At 35.4% G+C, this 20,374-nt stretch overlaps 1 protein-coding gene across 5 annotated transcripts in view; it reads right to left on the bottom strand.

Annotated features, from left to right (window-relative positions):
* Positions 1–20,374, bottom strand: part of LOC149926912 (tight junction protein ZO-3-like) — a 43,180-nt gene that overhangs the window by 10,197 nt on the left and 12,609 nt on the right. For 4 of the 5 annotated variants that reach the window (XM_090159598.1, XM_090159599.1, XM_090159601.1 and 1 more), the window contains exons 2-12: positions 3,067–3,114; positions 2,669–2,793; positions 1,702–1,895; positions 1,518–1,621; positions 1,171–1,438; positions 1,052–1,112; positions 825–988; positions 684–747; positions 467–617; positions 247–398; positions 8–178 (exon numbers count right to left, since the gene is read on the bottom strand). In XM_090159598.1, coding sequence (XP_090015724.1) covers positions 8–178; positions 247–398; positions 467–617; positions 684–747; positions 825–988; positions 1,052–1,112; positions 1,171–1,438; positions 1,518–1,621; positions 1,702–1,895; positions 2,669–2,793; positions 3,067–3,114 — 1,502 coding nt within the window. Of the gene's footprint in view, positions 1–7; positions 179–246; positions 399–466; positions 618–683; positions 748–824; positions 989–1,051; positions 1,113–1,170; positions 1,439–1,517; positions 1,622–1,701; positions 1,896–2,668; positions 2,794–3,066; positions 3,115–19,846; positions 19,888–20,374 lie in introns of those variants that run through there. The other variant, XM_090159600.1, reaches the window with a different exon arrangement.

The following is a 20,374-nucleotide window of genomic DNA, read 5'->3' as shown; positions in this document are numbered from 1 at the left end:
AATATACCTTCGTTTGTTTGGTATAACTCCTTTTTGAATTTCTTGATTGTTTCTTCCCATTCTGTACACCATCCATGAACCCACAACACCATTGTACAATGTGTCAATTACGTGAAATACTTCACCAACATGGAATGCCAGTTCAGATTTACCATAACATTCATACGTGTAATGGGTTCTAAAATAGAGACAGGTCGCATATGTATTAGTGATTGATTATGTTGAACTTGCACCTGATTTACTTACCTTATGTAAAAAGAATCTCCTCTCTGGTTAGCAACAATTTCATCATACTCTTCCTTTCGGTGTTGAACTATGAGGTTCACTTGGTCTTGTATGTTTAACAAATACAAGACGGCTTCTTCCCTTGTCACACCACGCATATCTTTCTCATTTACCTGAATAGACACAATGTTTTACTATATATGTTAAGAATACAAGATATTTTTTAGTTAAATAGACGTACTTTGAGTATTTTATCACCAGGTTGTAAACCCTGCAGAGAAGCTGGGCTTCCGGGTTGCACAGCGGTTACAAATATGCCAACTTCATTGCCACCAGTTAGCCTTATCCCAACACTACCATCTTTTTGAAAGAAAATGAATCTTGGGTCTGGCCTAAATAATCGTAAACAGTGTTGAAGATTATGTTTCGTTCTTCAAAACATTTTTGAGGTTACGTACAATGGTACTTTTGATCTTCTGGATAGTGGATCTTCGTCGTAAACGTCATTTCGCATAGAAATTTCTGCAAAAATTAAGTTCTTCATTCAGTTTCAAGAAGGAATAGCTATATTTATAAAATGAACACGTTTGTTCTCTTACCATCTATCCTGGGTGGAGGTGGAGGTCTCGGTGGGGCGTCTTCTTCTTCAAGACTTCCTAATGGTCTGGAATTGGAGCCACTTGCCAATAATGGTGTGGCTGGTTGGTCTAATTGACTTAGAGATATATCCATTATGGGCCCACGGTTTCTCGCTACTGGCAACCTTAATTTGAAATTTAAACATTATTCCTCAGTTAAGAGTGGAATGCTTACACAAATTTCCTACCTTGTCAGGTTATTTTTGTCATCAGATCTGTCAGGAGGGGGTGGAGGTGGTCTGTAATCACCTGCAAAATATTTTTAAATTATAAAATCTGGCGCAGTTAGAGTTAACCAAATAATCACCTCTTGTTGGTGGTTGAACATATAGATTTTGATTGCTCCATTGGGGCCTAGGACTGTTAATTCCATCCATGTATCCTGATTGAGGAGAGAAGTCTTTGTTGTGATTTGCTGCTTGATCATAGATCATTCCTGATGACCATCTTTGATTGTCGTGGTTTGTGGCTGCTTTGGGATCCCTTCTAACTACAAACTGAACTTTTTCTTTACTACTGTCAATTAATTTCTTGGCATCCTTTAAGCTTATATTTTCGGTATTGGTGTTATTTATCTTTTTCATGAAATAATTTAATTATATTAATTGTGAAAGGTTTTTTCCCAAATGGTTGCAGAATGTAATATTATCTTACTTTTAAAACTACATCTCCTTCGTGCACAGAGTTATTTTTATCTATTAAATTGCTATTAGTAACTTCTTTTACATAAATATGGCATCCTAAAACTACACCAAAATCTATTTTGAAGAAATTTAAAAAATATAATTAGTCACCACATAGTTTAGGATGATAAATATCAGTTGTTAATGCGAGTTACCTTCTTTCTTTTTGCCTTTTGCAATGGTTAGCTTAAGAGTTTGAGGCTCGGCGGTCGCCATTTGACTAATTTCTAATTTTCTTTTTATAACTAAATTAACTGAATTTCCACATTCTCTAAGAACTTGAACCGCAGTGGTGTAGTCAACATTTTCCAAGGATATACCATTGGCACTTACAATACGATCATTTATCCTTTAAATAAATAATATATTAATAGTTAAAACATTATTTTTTTAAATACAGTTTCTCAATAATCTATAGTTTTTTATTTTTTGAGTACTAAATTTTAAATGATTTTTCTCAATGAATTTAACCTACTTAGATTTATTTTTATCGCTTGTCTTTGATAAAATTTTATAAAGGTTATTATGAAACGTTTTCAGGTTTATGGGGTTTCAAACGCCCTATATTTCACCGATTTAAAAGTTTAAAAATATTGAGGTAGAAGGGTAGCTTATTTAATTTAATTTTTTTTAAACTTGTAAGAAAAATCAGCTCAATAATTGTGGCATTGTTTTATTGTGAAATAACTCCTGTTTTTACTGCCTGTTGAAATTATAGATGAAACTCGTAACAAAACCAACAAAAAACATTTTATAAAGGCGTAATTGGTAATTTTATGAAAAGTGCAAAGTCCAAATTAGTTATAGGGTTCCAAAGAACAAAAATTTGGAATGTCACTGTTTTCTAATATTCAAATTTCCCGCCTAATCATTTTTAGCCAAGCCGTTATTGAATAATTCTAAAGTGACTAAATAATAAAAATAAATTAAAACTGCATAGAAAAATATTAAAATAAAAGTTAATGGCATTAGTTAAGACTTACGTCGTTATTTCTTAAATGGATTTCTCGGTACTAATTGTTTAGACTAATTAATTTATTTCAATTGAACCTGCTCAATGTAGTGTATGAAAAGAACGCGTGGACGATTTGTAGCACAAACAAAGTATATAAGATTTCTCACATCAATTTTCCCTCGGCAGGTCCAGCTTTGAGGACATCGGAGATGGCGATGGCAGGATCTCCGTTGGCGAAATGTGGATTGTCCCTGCCTCCGCTGACTGCGATGCCGAAACCATAGCCTGGAACCTGATATCGGCGCGCCAGAAAGAGAAAAAGCGCACATTTTCACCCCGGGGCAACTTCAAAAGTAAGTGCATTGTTTGAAAAATATTCTTTTGTCACGACTTCATTGGAAAAGCACGCCTGGCCCCCTGAGTATATTATTTATATGCCTGAGAAATTATGTATATGATTTTAATCCCCCCATCTAGGGTTGCGATAATTATTTTCCCTTTTAGTTTTTATATTAAAACAGGGAGGGTGAAAATTTTATGATATAAAAACAAAATTTCTCCGTACCCTTGTTAAGTTGACGTTTAAGAAATCCCAGGCCACTTGGTCTGCAACCTGAATTATCGGGGGAAAAATGAAATGAAAATTCGGTTCAACGTTGAAAGTTTGGTGTACTAGAATTTATTTAATGGCGTTTTCCTTTAACCGCTCTCGGAGAAATCCGGAATCAATGTCTCGATGCGATATCAATTAGAAACGCGAACGCCGAGCGCTCTGAGAGCGTGGAAAAGGAATTCGTGGCGAGAGATACTCCAAAATTTACCCCCGGGCGTATGTTTGTTAAAATTTAGGTTAGGCGTCTTAACAAACTAGATTATATTAAAAATAAAATACGGAAAATGCTTTACAAACTAATAATGAAAAAGGTTATAATCACCAATGGTTCGACGGAGGTATCACTGTAAAACTTATAATTTCGCGCACAAAAACTACAAACACCAGCGACAACCGACCAAAAAGCCACAAGTGCGCGCGGCGTTGTACAAATCTGACAAAAATTATTACGCCGAAGAAAAGTATTCCGAAAATGTAGGGCGCGTTCCTCTTTTGGAAAGGAAATTTTTAAGACTTGCTTTCTAGTTTCTCTGGTTCGTCGCGAAAACTGGCAAAAGCGTTTTTGCCGAAACTTGTTATAGGGGAATTAAATTTTCACCGCGCGTTCGGAGTTACCAATCTTCAAACGTTCCTTTACAGTACATTCTTCGCGTTTATAATTAAACACAAAATCGCATTTTTCTTTTAATGTTTAAAACGAATGTTGGAGGAAAAAATGACAAATCTGGTTTAAATAGATTCTTTGAAACTGTGTAAATATACGACTAGTGTGAGAAGGGCATTTTTCAAATGTTTCTCCCGGCTTGCCACAAGTTAGTGTGCCTCCCAGCCTCGCGTCTCCCCCCCCCCCCGTCCAGTTCTTCTCCATCCTCATCTCGCCCCCCACCAGAGATTTCGTCCCCCCTTTCTTCGCAATACCCGATCTGTCGGAGGCAATGGGAAGGGGGGGGGGGGAAATAGGATCTTCTGAAGATGGAGAGAAACCTGCAACATCTCTACCAACAGCGAAAAGCCTTGAAAGTTGACGCGTTTCTCTCCCCCCCCCCGTCCCGTCCCCGCATCAATGTACTACCATACGACGTATTGGGGGACCCATTTAGTTTTCAACCCACCCCAACTTCGAGAAAAAGAAAAATGACTGAGGGAAGCAGCTATAGCAAAGATGTTCTTCGGAAAAAAAATGTTATTCCTACCCCCCTTCAGTTTGTGGGGGGGGGGGGTTAGCATGATCTCCACGCGCTAAGCGGGACCCATCCACATTCCACAGACTTCTCCCAGTTTCAACCACTTTTCCCGCCGCCCGCCTTTTAACCCCCACCTTGAGTTATAATTCCTCCTACTGATTGGCTTCTCCTTAAAGCGTCTTTGTGGTCGCGGTTAGATCATGCCTTTTTTTCTCTCTTAGGCTTTGGGGGCTCCATTAAGTTGGCCCCCCCTCTCTACAATTTTAAAAACTTTCATTTGCGATCGAATGCGACCTCGATGCGACGTTATGCGAAACTAAAAAAAAAAGATGCGACATAATTGTTAAGTTGGAATAATTAAAACAAAAGGGGGGGCTAACTTAATGACAGCCCCCCCTCTTTCAACTATCAACCCGGAAACACAACCAATAGAATGCGACCTCAATGCGACGTTATGCGACACCCTTACTTTCGAATGCGACATCTTAGTTAACGAGATAATCGCTTTCGTAAGTGGGGGGGCTAACTTAACGCGAGCCCCCCCTATAACAGTTGAGGCCTCCAAACACCTTTATTCGATTGCGACCTCAATGCGACGTTATGCGACACCCTTACTTTCGAATGCGACATCTTAGTTAACGAGATAATCGCTTTCGTAAGTGGGGGGGGGGCTAACTTAACGTGAGCCCCCCTATAACAGTTGAGGCCTCCAAACCCCTTTATTCGATTGCGACCTCAATGCGACGTTATGCGACACCCTTACTTTCGAATGCGACATCTTAGTTAACGAGATAATCGCTTTCGTAAGTGGGGGGGCTAACTTAACGCGAGCCCCCCCTATAACAGTTGAGGCCTCCAAACACCTTTATTCGATTGCGACCTCAATGCGACGTTATGCGACACCCTTACTTTCGAATGCGACATCTTAGTTAACGAGATAATCGCTTTCGTAAGTGGGGGGGCTAACTTAACGCGAGCCCCCCCTATAACAGTTGAGGCCTCCAAACACCTTTATTCGATTGCGACCTCAATGCGACGTTATGCGACACCCTTACTTTCGAATGCGACATCTTAGTTAACGAGATAATCGCTTTCGTAAGTGGGGGGGGGGCTAACTTAACGTGAGCCCCCCTATAACAGTTGAGGCCTCCAAACACCTTTATTCGATTGCGACCTCAATGCGACGTTATGCGACACCCTTACTTTCGAATGCGACATCTTAGTTAACGAGATAATCGCTTTCGTAAGTGGGGGGCTAACTTAACGTGAGCCCCCCCCTATAACAGTTGAGGCCTCCAAACACCTTTATTCGATTGCGACCTCAATGCGACGTTATGCGACACCCTTACTTTCGAATGCGACATCTTAGTTAACGAGATAATCACTATCGTAAGTGGGCAGGGCTAACTTAACGCAAATGAATGGGCCGCCATGTTAAATGAATGCAAATGAATGCGACCTCATTTTAAATGAATGCAAATGAATGCGACCTCATGTTAAATGAATGCAAATGAATGCGACCTCATTTTAAATGAATGCAAATGAATGCGACCTCATTTTAAATGAATGCGACGCCATTTTAAATGAATGCAAATGAATGCGACGCCATTTTAAATGAATGCAAATGAATGCAAATGAATGCGACGTCAATGCGAAGCAATGCGACACCATAATTATCGAAATAATCACCGCTATTCGAATGCGACAGCCGTGTTAACGAGATAATCGATTGAACCAGATCGAGAATCATCAAATATAAATACGGAAACACAGGTCGATTAAGTTGGCCCCCCCCTTTTTTGATTTCCCAGAAAATTTCTCTATCAATTTTATGCACCCACAATGCGACAGCAAGTGAAAGAGATGTGACTTAACCATTATCGAGATATAATTAAAATTAAAAGGGGGCTTAATTAACGTCAGCCCCCATAATTTAGTTATTCAACCAGAACAGAATATCATAGCCACTACATGGCAATGCGAAGAAATGCGACAGATATAATTTTGATTGCGAAAAATAGTTTATGAGAAAATTAATAGAGAAAGTGGGGGGGGGGGGCTAACTTAACAGTAACCCCCCATATTAATTCATAATTTTAATTAACCTTAATATAAAGAGACGTCAATGCGAATTAATGCGACACTATTTTTAACGAATGCGACAAATTAGGTTATGAGATAATAGACAAATGAAAAAAGGGGGCTAATTTAATGGCAGCCCCCAAATTTTATATTTATAATTTGTAATTAAAAATAAATTACGTCGTTAACGCCAACCAATGCGACAATCATTTTTCCAAATGCGACATCAATAGAAATAGTTCTTCCTAACCAGATTGGAATATGACCAATAATAGATAAAAAAGGGGGCTAGTTAAACGGCAGCCCCCAAAATATAATGAAAAATTTAAAAAAAAATAATTTGCGAGTGTAACGCTAATTAACACGACAATCGTTTTTTCAAATGCGACATCCATAGAAAGAGTATTTCCTAACCAGAATTTTTTTTATCAGATTTAGAAAAAAAAACAATCTAAGGAGACGGCAATCAATTTAATGCAACACTGTTTTACACGAATTCAACAAATTAGGTAAAGTAAAAAGCTAATTTATTGGTAGCCTCAGAATATTAAAAATTAAAAAAAAAATTATGTTTTTAACGTGGACTAATGCGACAACACCTTTATTAATTGTGACAATATTTCATACCTGCGAAACTGACTACTAAATGCAATCCATTTATGTTTTAAAAGCGATAGTTTTATTCAAGAAAACTGATAGTAGCGACTGCGTATGATTACGAATCATCTCTTTTTGATAGCGACATCTGGGTGACTGCTTGAGACATAATTTTAATGAATGGGACATCATTTTAAGTGAATGGGACATCATTTTAAGTGAATGCGACATCAATATAAATGAATGCGACATCAATATAAATGAATGCGACATCAATATAAATGAATGCGACATCAATATAAATGAATGCGACATCAATATATATGAATGCGACCTCATTTAAATGGACTGCGACCTTATTTTAAATTAATGCGACAATTTTAATGTGAAACCTTAAAATTAATGCGACATCAATATAAATGATTCCGACATCAATATAAATGAATTAGACCTCATTTTAAATTAATGTGACCTTATTTTAAATGATTGCGACCTCATTTTAAATGATTGCGACCTCATTTTAAATGAATGCGACCTCATTTCAAATGAATGCGACATTATTGAAATAATTGCAATATAATTAGCATTGAATGCGATATAATTTGAATTGAATGCGATATAATTTGAATTGAATGCGATATAATTTTTAAATAATGTGACTTTAATTTAATTGAACGCGGGACCATATTTATGTCATCAAACCGCAATTGTACGACGTAAATAAATTCTATTGAGGGTGTTAAAGATAAGTTTGTCAAATATTAAGAGGAGTGGCGTAGACAAGGGGTTTCTGTGTCCAACGCCCCACCCCTTTTCAGCCAACCTTTTTCTGTTTTATATATCAACTCCTTCTTAACATTGACACTCGTCGACACCTTTGATGTATTTCCGGCTACGTCACAGATAAGGAGCTGTTTTCTATGGATCCTAATGAGTTGAACTTGTCTTGGGAACATGAGTTGTAAAGTGCTTTGTTTCAGAGATTTGGGTTCCTAAAAAATTACTTGGAAAACCCAACACAGCCTTAATACTGATAATCGGTATTCTTCCTTAAACCAATTTTGATTTCATAAAGTGATTAGATATTTTTTATCAGTGAAATGAAATACTTTAATATGTGGCAAAAAATCATTATTGTACCTTTAGAAGTAATGTAATTCTGAAGAGGGATTCATGTTTTTTAAAATTAAACGCTCCAAAATAGTTATTTCCGTTTCGATGTCAATTTGAATGGCTATAAAATCACCGCCATTTTGTAATCCCTCAAGTCATTTTGTACCGCCTCCTTGCTAGAGGTCGGCGGAACAAATAAATTAACCGCAACAATTTCAATTAATCATTAAAATTAGTATTATCTGTTTTATACGAATAAACAACGATTTAACATGCACAATTTATAATTTTTTTCGAATATTTCTGAATAATTCTCGGTTATGGATAAATATTAACAATCGTATAATTTCTTATTCAAACGCCGACCTCTACTCCTTGCAGAGACCCTCTCAAAGATCAAATGGTTGTTCATCTCAAAATCAAACTAAGACGCTGCAGTCGCTCAGAAGTGAAAATAAGAAAACTATAAAAAATAATTAAAAAACGACCGCTTTATGTTTTTAGCGTGGTTTTCGCTTGACGATTCCCCTGCAATATTACGAGATTATAAAGAACGATCTAAAATAAAATAGTGGATATTACTTTAAATTTAAATTGGGGCCCAGTTATTAACTGTTAGAAGGCCCAGAAAGTTGATATGGTGAAGCCCCAACCCCCCTGGAAGTTGGGCCAAATTTGTATATAAAAATACTTGAAACATTTTAAAATACTAGCACCACCTCTGGTTGCCCGTTTTTTGTGACAAACAAATTTATTCCGTTAGCCACAATAATGTTGTAACTTTACAATGCCTTTAATTAAATCGCTATTTAAAAAATGAACCAGGCTTAAATGAAAAACTCATTCACATTCATTTAAAATAGGGTCACATTCATATATATTGATGTCGCATTCATATATATTGATGTCGCATTCATTTATATTGATGTCGCATTCATTTATATTGATGTCGCATTCATTTATATTGATGTCGCATTCATTTATATTGATGTCGCATTCATTTATATTGATGTCGCATTCACTTAAAATGATGTCCCATTCATTAAAATTATGTCTCAAGCAGTCACCCAGATGTCGCTATCAAAAAGAGATGATTCGTAATCATACGCAGTCGCTACTATCAGTTTTCTTGAATAAAACTATCGCTTTTAAAACATAAATGGAGTGCATTTAGTAGTCAGTTTCGCAGGTATGAAATATTGTCACAATTAATAAAGGTGTTGTCGCATTAGTCCACGTTAAAAACATAATTAATTTTTTTAAAATTTTTAATATTCTGAGGCTACCAATAAATTAGCTTTTTACTTTACCTAATTTGTTGAATTCGTGTAAAACAGTGTTGCATTAAATTGATTGCCGTCTCCTTAGATTGTTTTTTTTTCTAAATCTGATAAAAAAAATTCTGGTTAGGAAATACTCTTTCTATGGATGTCGCATTTGAAAAAACGATTGTCGTGTTAATTAGCGTTACACTCGCAAATTATTTTTTTTTTTAATTTTTCATTATATTTTGGGGGCTGCCGTTTAAGGCTACCCTTTTTTATCTATTATTGGTCATATTCCAATCTGGTTAGGAAGAACTATTTCTATTGATGTCGCATTTGGAAAAATGATTGTCGCATTGGTTGGCGTTAACGACGTAATTTATTTTTAATTACAAATTATAAATATAAAATTTGGGGGCTGCCATTAAATTAGCCCCCTTTTTTATCTATTATTGGTCACATAACAATCTGGTTAGGAAGAACTATTTTTATTGATGTCGCATTTGGATAAATGGTTGTCGCATTGGTCCGCGTTGACGACTTCATTTTTTTTTATAGAACTTATTTTTTATATTTCGGGGGGGGCTGCCATTAAATTAGCCCCCTTTTTTCATTTGTCTATTATCTCATAACCTAATTTGTCGCATTCGTTAAAAATAGTGTCGCATTAATTCGCATTGACGTCTCTTTATATTAAGGTTAATTAAAATTATGAATTAATATGGGGGGTTACTGTTAAGTTTGCCCCCCACTTTCTCTATTAATTTTCTCATAAACTATTTTTCGCAATCAAAATTATATCTGTCGCATTTCTTCGCATTGACATGTAGTGGCTATAATATTCTGTTCTGGTTGAATAACGAAATTATGGGGGCTGACGTTAATTTAGCCCCCTTTTAATTTTAATTATATCTCGATAATGGTTAAATCACATCTCTTTCACTTGCTGTCGCATTGTGGGTGCATAAAATTGATAGAGAAATTTTCTGGGAAATCAAAAAAGGGGGGGGCAACTTAATCGACCTGTGTTTCCGTATTTATATTTGATGATTCTCGATCTGGTTCAATCGATTATCTCGTTAACACGGCTGTCGCATTCGAATAGCGGTGATTATTTGTCTTAATTCCAACATGGGGGGCTAGTATTAACCTAGCCCCCAGATTTGTTTATTTAATTATCTCGTGAACCGAGCTGTCGCATTCGATAATTATGGTGTCACATTGCTTCGCATTGACGTCGCATTCATTTAAAATGGCGTCGCATTCATTTGCATTCATTTAAAATGGCGTCGCATTCATTTGCATTCATTTAAAATGAGGTCGCATTCATTTGCATTCATTTAAAATGAGGTCGCATTCATTTGCATTCATTTAAAATGAGGTCGCATTCATTTGCATTCATTTAACATGAGGTCGCATTCATTTGCATTCATTTAAAATGAGGTCGCATTCATTTGCATTCATTTAACATGGCGGCCCATTCATTTGCGTTAAGTTAGCCCTTCCCACTTACGATAGTGATTATCTCGTTAACTAAGATGTCGCATTCGAAAGTAAGGGTGTCGCATAACGTCGCATTGAGGTCGCAATCGAATAAAGGTGTTTGGAGGCCTCAACTGTTATAGGGGGGCTCACGTTAAGTTAACCCCCCCACTTACGAAAGCGATTATCTCGTTAACTAAGATGTCGCATTCGAAAGTAAGGGTGTCGCATAACGTCGCATTGAGGTCGCAATCGAATAAAGGTGTTTGGAGGCCTCAACTGTTATAGGGGGGCTCGCGTTACGTTAGCCCCCCCACTTACGAAAGCGATTATCTCGTTAACTAAGATGTCGCATTCGAAAGTAAAGGTGTCGCATAACGTCGCATTGAGGTCGCAATCGAATAAAGGTGTTTGGAGGCCTCAACTGTTATAGGGGGGGCTCACGTTAAGTTAGCCCCCCCCACTTACGAAAGCGATTATCTCGTTAACTAAGATGTCGCATTCGAAAGTAAGGGTGTCGCATAACGTCGCATTGAGGTCGCAATCGAATAAAGGTGTTTTGAGGCCTCAACTGTTATAGGGGGGGCTCGCGTTAAGTTAGCCCCCCCACTTACGAAAGCGATTATCTCGTTAACTAAGATGTCGCATTCGAAAGTAAGGGTGTCGCATAACGTCGCATTGAGGTCGCAATCGAATAAAGGTGTTTTGAGGCCTCAACTGTTATAGGGGGGGCTCGCGTTAAGTTAGCCCCCCCACTTACGAAAGCGATTATCTCGTTAACTAAGATGTCGCATTCGAAAGTAAGGGTGTCGCATAACGTCGCATTGAGGTCGCAATCGAATAAAGGTGTTTGGAGGCCTCAACTGTTATAGGGGGGGCTCGCGTTAAGTTAGCCCCCCCACTTACGAAAGCGATTATCTCGTTAACTAAGATGTCGCATTCGAAAGTAAGGGTGTCGCATAACGTCGCATTGAGGTCGCATTCTATTGGTTGTGTTTCCGGGTTGATAGTTGAAAGTGGGGGGGCTGTCATTAAGTTAGCCCCCCCTTTTGTTTTAATTATTCCAACTTAACAATTATGTCGCATCTTTTTTTTTTAGTTTCGCATAACGTCGCATCGAGGTCGCATTCGATCGCAAATGATAGTTTTTAAATTTGTAGAGAGGGGGGGCCAACTTAATGGAGCTTCAGTGGGGTACGAGGCAGGGGTAATGTGTTCAATTTAAACCTCTTTTTGCATTGCACAATTTGTACGACAAAATGTTGGGTTGAAACTCCGCACTGATTTTTAAAATCGGTCAAATTGTGGCCGATACGTTAAAACTTATCACTTTGTTCACAGGATATGACGCACATTACGTCACTTTCAAATCAACTTTAGAAGAGAAACGGAAGCCAGTGATTCGGAAGTGGATGGTCAAAAACCGTGCATAATAACTGGCGCTATCACTAGATTTCGTTTCCATGGTTACCTTTTCGATAACACAAGGATTATAAGAATTTTGCATTTTGGGTCCACTTAAAATCTTATACAGAGCCATGAATTAATAATAATAATAATTAATAAATATTTACATTTTCGTATTTCTATTTTAACAGTTATTCTTTAATATAATTATTTCTCATAAAAAATATATTGATGTTATATTTATTAATTTTATTTCATAATTGACCGATTTCAAAGGACGTTTTTGCGCGTGACAGTACCTTTACATTTTAAGGTATAGCGGGCTTATTTACCTGCTTCACGGCGGCGTATCTTCACGTGCAAAATGAATTTTGAGATCCACCAATTATCAATAAATTTGCCATAATACATTAAATTTCAATTAAATTAAATCAATCAAATAATTTTTATTGACGCTATATCTTATATTGTAAATAATATAAAATAATAAATTGGCATGTAACATAATTTTATTTTTCATGCTCCTATGTAATTCCATTGTTCCATTCAAAGAAGTTGTTATAGTTGGTAAAAGTCGGTCGGTCCGACCCTACTTAACTAGTCAGGCCGACTTGAGTCAAAATTCGTGTAGTGTGGAAAAGGCTCTTAACACGGGCTGTAAATTTCGAAAATATCCCCTTAGATTTTTCCCGAACAACTTAGACTGGTGATTTTAAATTCCAAAATTTGCAAGTTGTTGTGTTGAACTCAGCGGGAGCTTTTCTTCGAGCTTATTAGGCGGATTGTTCAAAAGCTAATTTGCAACGTGGGCTTATGTAGTCATGACATCGCGACCCGCAGTTGCGACTGAATTTAAAAATATCCGTGGGAACGCGTTGCGAACTTCTGTGTTTTGTTTACATAATCATTTATGTTGATTAGGCGGCTAGCCTTAAAATGTTTCAACGAGTAGCTGTTTAGTGAAATCTCTTATCTCTCTACAAGAATGTATATATTTCTAAGACTATGTTGATACGATTTTTACCGGCCATCCACCTCGTGGTCTGCCAGTATGCCCCGCCCCTTAACTTCAGTGTTGGGCACTTTCGTCAAAGAGCCGCTCAGCTCACTCACTGTTCGCCCTCGCTAGCCTAATATCCGCTCACGCTCACGTATTTTGAGCGGTAAAATAAGCGCTCCTCTCTTTTCGCTCTTTTTGAGCGGTAAAATAAGCGCTTCTCTCTATTCGCTCTTTTTTGAGCGGTAAAATAAGCGCTACTCTCTATTCGCTCTTTTTTGAGCGGTAAAATAAGCGCTCCTCTCTTTTCGCTCTTTTTTGAGCGGTAAAATAAGCGCTCCTATCTTTTCGCTCTTTTTTGAGCGGTAAAATAAGCGCTCCTCTCTTTTCAAATTTTATTTTCGTTTTGCGCTCTTTTTAAAAAAAAACTTTTTTCCGCTCAATTGCGCTCATAATGAGAGGAGCGATGCCCATCACCGCTTAAGATGGGGTGACCGAGTGGTTTGAGGAGCCTGGTTCGACGCCAGCCTGTGTGGCGTGGCTGAAAGCTGCAGGGTTGACTACAGTTTAAATATTTCCTATTTTTCCTATAATTTAACGTCCTTCCTTTTTTCTACTATAAAGTCATAGGTATCTTTATTGATCTGAAAAAGGCATCAAATCCTTTATACAAAATTAGAAAAAAGTGGCATCCGAGGTCACTCTTTGAATTGGTTCAAAAGTTATTTGAACAATCGTTTTACTCTAGTTAGATTGAATAATGTTTTTAGTGACTTATCCCCGAGGGGTAAGACACTCTGTGAACTCGGTGTACACTGCCGTACCTTTGACAGTGCTAAATGGAACTAGCGAACTCTTGAAAATATGTACCTTTAACAGTGCTAAATGCACGAACTCGGTGTACAGATTATCTGAGACTGTCTTACCCCTCGCTTATCCCCTCTAACGTTTGGTATCCCGCAAGGTACAATATTAGACTCGATACTTTTTCTGATCTACGTAAATGAATTGTGCAACCTTAAAATTAATGGCCTTATTAGATCATTTGTCTAGGACGGTAGTACCTGGGCGGAAGCCTTTAATAATGAAAGGTTACTCACTCTCAACAAAAACTAAATACATTTGTTTCGCGCAAAGACTCCCAATATATATTAACGTTTTTAATATAAAAATTCATGAACATCAACATAATATAAAATACTTAGGCCTGATAATAGATTATAAACTAAAATGGGATTATCACATTGACTACGTAATTAAAAAATTACGTTTGTGTTTTTATAAATTCCGTGAAATTCTAAGTTTTCTTCCCATTTCTTGGCTAAAAAATGTCTATTACGCATTAGCCCAATCGATTCTGTCATATGGCATAGTCGGCTGGGGTGGGACTTATAAAACTGCGTTGGAGCCTTTAGAAATTGCTCATAGGATTATTTTGAGAATCTGTTTAAAAAGAAACCGCTATGAACATTGTCAGAATTTATATATATATATATATATATATTTTTTCAACTAAGCATTAGCTCTTTCTATAAAATAATATATACGCATACATGTATAAAAAGTGTTACTTTTTGGAGCGCGCGCTTCCTAATATTTCCGTGTAGAGGGTGTCGTGCGTTTTCACGCGAGCCCAAAAAATAAAAATTTGAGCGCGCTCTCTAATTTTAACTACACGATGAATCTAACGTAATCACGTGACCTCTCGTATTTTATATAAAGAGCTATTATATGCTAAAGCCACCTTAATACACACGTTTAAAAATAGAACTGTAACTCCGCATACATTATATCATACCCGTTTTATTACCGATCAAAATCTGATACCCGAAAAAATGTTTTAAACAATAGGTCAAAAGCATGCTGTATACGTAGGTCCTAGATTATATAATATCCTAAGTGTCGATATCAAAAATTGTATAAATGTTCAGTTATTTAAAAAAAAAATTCAAAAATGGTTAATGAATTATGGTCTAGAAAAATTGTCTACTTTTTATAATTAACATGCATACTAAAGAGAATGTTTAGAAAAAAAAATAGCTGATATTTTACCATTGGATATTTTTTCCCGAAAAAGTGATATTTTTAATCAATTATGTAATATTAAAGATGGTTCTTACGTTTATTTTTTTCGGTTATAAACTCTTATTTTATAATAATTTTCTCCTATTTTTTCCTAATTTTAATAATAATAATAATAATAATAATAATAATAATAATAATAATAATAATAATAATAATCAACTAGGCTAAGTATTTTAATAAATATTCCGCAATTCGGAAAATTTTCTGTAAATTTTTCCACATTAATTTTTCGGAAAATTAACAACTCTAGTAAGCTCATTCCCCCCAAAACAAATCATATCAGCCCGTTTTCCCATTGGTTCCCTAAAACTGACGTATTCCGACACGATTGAAGCATGGGCAGATGATTGAAGCGCGCGCCGGTGACTTTTTTCCCTCCCCCCTTTCGCGCCGGCGAGATAATTCGACCATGATGGCCGCGGACTGTCCTCAAACATATTAATTATCCCCACAGTAGAAATAAACGCCTTCTTGGTCTGTCGTTCCATTAAAATGAGCACCTTCTTAGCATCTGTGCCGTTAAATAACTGAGGCTCTGTATTTTAATCGCCCCTCGCAATCTCTAAACGTTTAATTGCGTTTCTAAGAGCCTGAATGAATAGTCTGGAAATTATCTCGTTGAAATGACCCGAGATTTTATAAATACAAGGACGTTTCGATTTTATGTATTTGGTGGTTGAATATTAAAACCCCTATTATTATTATAAGCGTAAGTAAAGTAATACGCAAAAGTTGGACTACTTGAAATAATACTTATTAAATAATTAATTAATTAACTATATACTTCATGGAATGTTATTCATCGCGCTCGCTTGTTTAACATTCGATGCCAAGGCTTAGCGGTATTGAAACAGCTGTTGAAGTGAAAACTGAACCGTTACTTTTGCGCAATAATGATGAATTATTGAAACGGAACAGAAAATTTATTAAATATAAGAAGCAATATTTTTCGAATTGTAGATCGAATTATTCTAAGGGTGTCTTAATAATATAATAATAATAATAATAATCAGCTAGGCTAATACCCAGGGCACCACCTTAGGCCTAAGTCATCATGCGACTTTTGAAGCCTTAATTCAGGTGGCCGGGTTATAATGCGTAGGAGGGTGGTGGCAAGCCCTGCATGCCACGAGATCGAGCCAACAGCTCCCTACACTAACTATTACCGTTAACCTAAGCAAGTTTTTATGGAAGGGGAAACCGAAGAACTCGGGGGAAAACCCCTTAAACCAGTGGGGAGAGAACTTGCAAACTCAACGCAGAAGGAGTTATTCCGAGTTTTCACCCAGTGCCACAAGCTGGGATCGAACCCGGCTCCTCTTGCTGCGAGGCGAAAGTGCTAACCACTCCGCCACCCCACTATAATTAAAAATATATGATTTAATAATTTTAAATCTTTATCTAACCAAAACTACAGATTTTATTTAAGTCGAATTTGATCATACGAGGGTGTCCTAATAATCAATGGAGTGATTTTCAGGGCTGTTGATTTATATGATTTAAATCGGATTTTTATTGATTTTAATTTATTTGTTAAGGTTTTATGCAGATTTTTCTTTAAAAAATAATCATAATTTTGAGGGCATCGGGATTTAAACTCAAATTTAAATTAATCGTCATTAAATTTCATCATTAATTAAAAATTAAATATAATTGAGTTTGCTCTGAATTGACATTTTAATAAATGCATTAAATCAAATTTATTTAAATGTAATTTTTTTTAATTTGTCTGGCCAAGAGAAAAATAAACAAAGACTAGAAAAAAATAAACTTGTAAAGACTAGAAAAAAATAAACTTGTAAAGACTAGAAAAAAATAAACTTGTGAAGACTAGAAAAAATAAACTTGTGAAGACTAGAAAAAATAAACTTGCAAAGACTAGAAAAATAAACTTGCAAAGACTAGAAAAAAATAAACTTGCAAAGACTAGAAAAAAATAAACTTGTAAAGACTAGAAAAAATAAACTTGCAAAGACTAGAAAAAAATAAACTTGCAAAGACTAGAAAAAAACAAACTTGCAAAGACTAGAAAAAAAACAAACTTGCAAATACTGGAAAAAAATAAACTTGCAAAGACTAGAAAAAAATAAACTTGTAAAAACTAGAAAAAAATAAACTTCAAAGACTAGAAAAAATAAACTTGCAAAGACTAGAAAAAATAAACTTGCAAAGACTAGAAAAAATAAACTTGCAGACACTAATTAATATCCGGATTGATAATCTGTCTACTAAGTTGTGAAAAAAAAAGTAGTATGAAAGGCATGCGGTGACCATGTTACGAGTGTAGTACTTATTCTTAATAGGTTACTTATGTTATAAAGCCATAGTGGCCTTAACGGCCCCGCGCGCCAACTCGTCATTATGAAAATTCAATTTTTTTTATTCTTTTTGATTTTCAAGTAAGTCATTATTTTGAGTCGGAACTGTCCATTGTCTTTTCTCGTATGCCTGTGTTGGCTCTGTACTTTGACATCCGCTCAAATTTCGATATATTATTATAATTAGTATTTTAATTCGAAAATTTTAATAAATAATGAACGTCATTCCCACGGGTAGTTCGGTACGTTGATGTAGAAATAGGCGTCTTGATCGATTTGAGACGTTGAAATCTAGCCAACTTCGTTTATTAAAGCGATAAAATTCATTGGAAATAAGAAATTGTCTCGCTAATAAGCCATATATATTAATATAACGATGCATCGAAATTTTCACTTACATTTCGCGAAATTGGGCCCTTGTACAATTTTGTCAACTGGTAAATTCTTTGTAAATTGGTTTTCGAAATATTTATATTGCTTATATGGATATCAAAAATATCGTAAGCCATCATTCGAAAATTGTACACTCTAAAACAGCTACAATCCTACAAGTTTCTCCTACACGTTTTCGAGGGGTAGTTTAATCGGTCTAACATTTGTACAAACAGGGTTATCGATTTAAATGGTTTTTATTTTAATTGATTTAAAAAATCGAATTATTTGATTCAATCTATTTAAATCTAATTTTTTATTGAAATCGGATTTTGTTTTCTTATTTTTATTAAAAATATTTGATTGAAATCGGATTTTGTTTTCTTATTTTTATTAAAAATATTTGATTGAAATCGGATTTTGTTTTCTTATTTTTATTAAAAATATTTGATTGAAATCGGATTTTGTTTTCTTATTTTTATTAAAAATATTTGATTGAAATCGGATTTTTCATTTTAACATATTGAATTTAAATCGGATTTTTTATATTAAAAACATTTGGATTTTAAAATATTTGATTTTAAAATATTTGATTTTAAAGTATTCGGATTTTTTATGTCAAAGGCGGGGAGCCGATACTACTCTATTGGATTTAAATCGGATTTTTCATTTTAACATATCAATTTTTTTAATTAAATCGATTTTTTTTATTTTTAAACACTTGGTATCTCTTTTTCGATGGAAATATACTAAATATTTTAAATTTAAACTGAATTAAATTAATTAGTGCTTGTAATTATTTTACACCGAATTTCCATCAGCGATTTCTGTGATTTCCATAAATACATTAGTTTGCTTTAAATCAAATATTTTTTAACATGGATTTTTGTTTTGATTCAAATCAATGTTGTTTAACATTTGATTTTGTTTTGATTCAAATCAATGTTGTTTATCATTTGATTTTGTTCCCGAATTACTTTTAACATTTAAGTCTCCATTTAAATCAATGACGTTTAACATTAAGTCCCCATTTAAATCAATGACGTTTAACATTAAGTCCCCATTTAAATCAATGACGTTTAACATTAAGTCCCCATTTAAATCAATGACGTTTAACATTAAGTCCCCATTTAAATCAATGACGTTTAACATCAAGTCCCCATTTAAATCTGCTATTTTAACATTTAAGTCTCCATTTTAATCAATGACCCATTGAAAAACAAGGTAAAATATCAAATAAACTTGAACTTGAACCAATCATTTTTTAACATTTGATCTTAGTCCCGATCTAAATCAATTATTTTTTAACATTTGATTTTAGTCCCGATCTAAATCAATTATTTTTTAATATTTGATTTCAGTCCCCATTTAAACCAATGATTTTTTAATATTAAAGTTCCGGTTTAAATTAATGATTTCTTAACATTTGATTTAAATAACTGATTTTTTAATATTTTATTTAACTCGCGATTTAAATCACCGCTGTGTGATTTAAATAAGACAACAGAGTTAGTATCCAAAAAAGAAAGCTATGTAAAGTATTAACCGTTAAATAAAATATCCGGGCGGGGGGGGGGGGGGTAAGAGATCGTTAAAACGGTAATTTTGATTCCCAAAAAAAACCATGACCCAATAGTTATATTTAATGTAATGTAGAGGAGACAAGAAATCGTGAGCCAACCAACCCCTTTATGACAACGAAATTCCTTCGAAACACAAATAAAGTATTGTACGCCGAAATAAATATTTGCCAAATAATACGAAAACACGTAAATAATAATGATAAAGTAAATAAAACGTAATATTTTGCAGGCGAGAGGTACGACTTACCGCGGCTTGGTCGTTGGTATCCTTATTGAAAATCCGCATAACTTCCCAAACACACACGCACGAGGCAACCGCCGTCAAAATTCGACAAAATATAAACTTTGAAAACTTGCCAGGTAACTGGGCTAATTGTAAGGTCTCACGTCAGAGGCAGCCAACCAGTCGCGGAGGTAGCTAACCGCTTGAAACGTCAAAATTGCAAAAACGCATCCGGATAACTTCGTATATTTCTCAGCGATGAATAACGGCAGTTTCTGACTATTATTATTCTATTAGCTTTGCCGACTGATGACGGGTTTACCGACGCGTTTCTCGGGGCCGACTGCGAATGGTAAACCCAGCTACAACAACCCCAAAAATTTCGCTAGTTGATAATTATACTATCGCACACGCGGACAGGCTTTTCGGAATATTTAGAACGACTGGCTCTAATTTTTTTCTTTCATTTTTAATATTCTCTCTTTTCGTCCCCCCCCCCATTTACGACCCCCTTGAACATGCGGTCTTGGGTTTAGTTCGCATACGCTCCGG

The sequence above is a fragment of the Leiobunum rupestre genome, chromosome 9 (assembly GCF_980474605.1).
Source record: "Leiobunum rupestre chromosome 9, qqLeiRupe1.1.hap1, whole genome shotgun sequence".
Classification (NCBI taxonomy): Eukaryota; Metazoa; Arthropoda; class Arachnida; order Opiliones; family Sclerosomatidae; genus Leiobunum; species Leiobunum rupestre.
The sequence above is the reverse complement of the archived record's forward strand: the minus strand, read 5'-3'. Positions and strand labels throughout refer to the sequence as shown.